General features: G+C 38.8%; 1 protein-coding gene across 1 annotated transcript; it reads right to left on the reverse strand.

Moving 5' to 3' along the window:
* Window positions 1–1448: 1448 nt before the first annotated feature.
* On the reverse strand, window positions 1449–4375 carry LOC112200738 (lysine histidine transporter 2). Its single transcript, XM_024341741.2, has 6 exons — window positions 4139–4375; window positions 3006–3389; window positions 2343–2842; window positions 2160–2251; window positions 1986–2054; window positions 1449–1892 (listed from the first exon to the last, which is right to left on the reverse strand). The coding sequence occupies exons 1-6, from the start codon at window positions 4312–4314 to the stop codon at window positions 1794–1796; spliced, it is 1320 nt and encodes a 439-aa protein (XP_024197509.1). The 5' UTR covers window positions 4315–4375; the 3' UTR covers window positions 1449–1793.
* Window positions 4376–4821: the final 446 nt, after the last annotated feature.

Consider the following 4821-nt stretch of genomic DNA (forward strand, 5'->3'; position numbering starts at 1 on the left):
CGAGCATGCTGAACAGCTCCCACCTTGAATACTGTACAGGTCTCAAAATTTCTCTAATAGGGCTGAAATTTTGAGGTCAGATAGAGGAGATAGAGATGAACAACTTTGATGAAGAAAGTATTTTGATCAGAGGTCCCGAACAAGACGTTTCGGGGCGTGCAAGCAGGCTGATCTGCACAAGAACGAGCGAGCTGCTATGCTGCAGGGGCAGCAGGAGTGCCGCAATGCTGCATGGGCAGTAGGTGGCACATGGGTGCGCAAGGGCTGCAGGGGCAGCTTACGGCATGGCTAGCAAGGGTTAGGAGCTTGCAGCTGTTTTGGTGAGAAGAGTTTTGGTTTTTAGGGCTAGGGTTAGGGCTCGTGCTGATAACGTGTTTTAGAGAAACTGAATTTGAGAGGAATTTGCTGTGTATTCTCATTGATAATAGGGGCCTCTTTATATAGAGGATTACAATGCATAGAATCTCAATCATACAAGGAAAGTAATTCTACATTGAATAGGATTCTAGATCCTTCTAATTAAATCATATTACCACTAGGTCAAGTAACCTAGAGTTTGGGCTAAACACAAATTAGGTTTTCCTTGAACAAAGGCAAGTCTATTACCAAAAAATCATCACCATATATGATCGCAACCCTCGAAATCATCAAAAATCATCACTATGATCACCTCCCATGCCGTTTTTAGTTCGAATAGTGATCGGATGTGGCTCTAGGTACCATTTAAAATGAAATTGAAAAGTTTGGGTACTGGTTGTGATCAAAATTGAAGTTCAGGTACCATCGATAAGATTGAGGTATAGTTCAGGTACCATTTGTGATAATAACCCAAAAAAAAAAGTATCAAGTTCACTTCTACACATTGGTCATGGTTACTATATTTGTTTTTCTTTCCTTTCCTTTCATTTTCTTGTAGTCTTGAACTAAGGTATCTGCAATTTCAGTCGGAACACATCACTGTATAAAATATTGATAGTCTTAGTGACGTTCGAGTTAACGAGATAACGAATATATGTCTATTATGTTTCGTTACATTAGAAGAAAAAAAAGGGCAATTCATTCTCAGCTCCTCCCATTAGTTGAGTCAACCCTATATTTTGCTTCCTCGTATTCTATTAGAATTAGAAGAGGAGCAAAATTGATGCCCCGTTTATTTACATTTCACACTCCACTTGGCTAGCAAGATTAATTTGACTCATTAATAGTATGTAAAAAACTCTGCTCTCTCGATATGAACTCTGAATTTGATCAGTTTCTGATTGTGAAGTCGTGCCTCGCTTGTCCATAGCTGAAAATCTAAAAGCTACTTTGGTGGGAAATATGTTCGTATAGAATTTGTGGTGAAATCTTGATGCCAATGTCAACATCCTTCTTAGTCTAACCATGAAGTTGGAATCGACATGATTTGGAATCCTTACAGTTACAAATATACGAGCCTACATGGGAAATGATGGTTTCTGATTCAATTAAAAAGATAAATTCATCAGGAACATAAGATGGCGATGTTTTTGGTGCCCATTTACAAAACTAGAGCACTAAATTTCTTATTCTCATCTTCAAATACTATATGATTAAAGCAATGTCTTCTGCCATAATTATTTCCCTAATCACAATAGGAGATTGCCTTGTCAAGCCTTGAAGGTTCCAAAAGATATCAAACTTGAAAACTCAGCCAAACCATGAACAAAGAGATATTGACAAGGTACGTTGTTTATATATGATGGTTCTAATCATCAATTTTTGTAGCTTCAATATCGTAGGTGTCAACATTGCTTGTTGCAGGCTGTAGTAGATTAAGAGAAGAACTTGTAGGTTTTCGCTTGGAGGATGATGTTCCTTAGTGCACCGATGGGAGCTAGAATCATCAGAGCAACGCCAAGAATGATACAAAACTGAAATGAATTAAAAAAAATAAGTGAGTTGACGTATGAAGCATAAAGAACAAGGAAAACAACTTATCCAGAGGCATGATCAACACAACTCACCCAGTTTGCACACCAAGATAGACTGAATGGTTTCGGTTTGTAGATGGCAAGCCACATGATGCAGGGAAGCTTCACAGAACAAAATTAAGGAAAAAATTAAGCTATTTCTCTCTTTTAAATGCATACACAAAGAACACAAAGATCAATCAGAGCAAAGATTCTTTAGTTTCTTACGAAATATGTTGTTGGGGCGAAAGCAAATCCCCCAAAGAATCCGAGAAGGCCACCGAAGAAAGGGATTGCAATGCCAATGAACATAGTAATTGCTGCCAACATAACAGTAAAAAATTAGCATTCAAATAAACCTGGACATAATACATCGAAAAAAAAAAAACAGAGCTAGAGAAGTCGACGTACCAACATATGTAGTTCGAGTAACAAAGCGGAGGACAAAACTGGGTTTGAAGTTCATTTTCATGACCAAAAAGGTTTCAAGCATGTCAAACACCCCCATTGCAAATACTTGATAGCTTCCAATGACATGAACCACGACAAACAGGTTAGCAGCTGCAATTAACCAAGCTGGTTTCTCCAGCGAGATGAGGAGGTTGTCTTCAACCCTGTTTCCGAAGATATAAAACCCAACAATAGCAACAGGGAAGTAGCATAGAGCCACGACTATGTATGCCACAACCACTCCTTTCCACATGGGACCCTTGGAAGGCTTATCCGGCGTTGAAGGAATGGTTGCTTGGATTTCCAGAACCACATTGTGACCAGCATAGGCAAATGCTACATCACCCAACCCACCAAAGAAGTTAAACACAATTCCAGGGGTATTTTTGGCTCTGTAGCTGTAGTCCACATCTGGTATGACCCCCTTGTGTAATGAAGCTGTCCATGCAATGGTTGAGTAACTACAAACAAGAGTCCAAGAACACAGGGTCAAAATCAACGATACCAGATCACATGTCTGCATTACTTCATAAGAATTTACGGTTATCATTCATTCATTCTCATCATAGTAATTAGTTCAATGATAAATCTTCCATATATGCAATTGATATTTGATTTGATTACCTTAAGGACATGATTGCTGCGGCAAGTGAGATACCAGACATGGAGTTGAAGTTGGGGAGATGGGAGAGCACAAAGTGAGAAGAAGCGAAAATCATAATCCAGTATGTGGTCTTGATATCTTGGCAGCTAGGACAAAGCACATCATGGACTTTCTTCAATGATTTTCCTCCCGTCACCATATAGACTATGCAAACACCAACCTCAACAACTACCTGTTGGGGCACCACAATCCAAAGCCCTAGCTTCGGCCCAAAGGCATGTTGACCCAGCTCGTGATACCTATCGAACCGCTTGCCAGGCACCATTTCATGCATCTCAACCATTTGCCATAGTGTGTATAGGGTGATGATCCATGACATAATAAGGATAACGATACCAGGACCCCTTTAATGTTTCCAAAAACGAAGGAGTCATTTGATTATGTTAAACGATAAAAACAGATATATCAGTTTTATAATTGCAGTAATGGGAGAGCTTCTAATAAGGACCGCTAAAATGAGAACTTCATGAGGACTTTCTAATCAAAGGGTTGGGAGACCCACTTTTCGATTACATTACTCATTAGAAGCAATCCCTAGTAGTGATTGGGTATTGTAATTAAATTGTATATTACATATGACCAAGTATAATAATCAGGAATCTGAGTTCTGTTTTGAATTGACAGAAATCTTATACGGAAACCCATAATATATCCAAGTTGTGAACATATATATAGTCTATATGGTAATGAAACCCAGAGAATAAATCAGGATTGAAAATTCTTTTTTGAAATTGAAAGATAGAAATCCTATACGGAAACTCATAACCTATCATGTTGGGAGCATAGTCTATATGGTAATGGAACCAATATGATGAATGAAAATTCTGTTTTGAATTAGCAGACAAAAATTGCATCGAAAAAACCATTATTCATCAAGGTTTGAACAGTCTATATGGTAATGAACCCGAGTAGAATCAATTTTGAATTGGCAGATAGAAATCCTATACAGAAACCAATAATCTATCAAGTTTTGAACAGTCTATATGGTAATGAAAACAAAAACAATCCCAAAACCTATCCATTTGACTACACAGACAGCCCTAAAATCCAGCAAACAATGAATATAAAGCAATGAAACAAATACGATATATACCAGCCAAGCTCTGCAAGGGCAAAAGGAAGACTAAGGACACCAGCCCCAACCATAGCAGTGACATTGTGGAAAGCCGAGTACCACCATTTGGCATTCCTAGCCGAAGTGATGGGAAGCCAATCGTCGATCTTTTTCTGTCTTGCAAGCTCAACATCTGTGTCAGTAGCCTCGACCATTTTGATCTCAAAATCAGACTGCAACAAAATTCAGGAATGGGGAATTAAAGTGGTTGTATGCATGCAGAGAACACAGAGGCGTGTTATATAACTTTCAAGGGAAGGAAATAAGGCCAAAAATAGCAAAATGTTTTGTACACGAGTAAAGGAATTTTGGCCCTTTTTAGAAGTTGAGCTGTACTTGGTTTTCTCTGAACCAACCAGAGGCCTCTTGGGTAATTTTGCAGGCATGGCAACAAGTCTGACCGAGTAGGAAAGTTTTGAAAGGAAAAGATTCATGCTTGGTAAAACCGAAAATGGCGGGATTCTTTCACGACCAAGGTCCTTTTTTTTCCTTTCACCAAACGTCAAGTCCGAGTTGTACTATTCAAAGGGAATTCAAGTTTTTCCGCTATTTTCTCAAACCAGAGCTTCCCATATCCACTCAATTAATACTCAATACCTTATTGCCAGCATCCCCCTGAACCTATCATATCCGATAAGCACTTGTTGCTACACAAATCCCAA

Source organism: Rosa chinensis, chromosome 4, assembly GCF_002994745.2.
Source record: "Rosa chinensis cultivar Old Blush chromosome 4, RchiOBHm-V2, whole genome shotgun sequence".
Lineage (NCBI taxonomy): Eukaryota > Viridiplantae > Streptophyta > Magnoliopsida > Rosales > Rosaceae > Rosa > Rosa chinensis.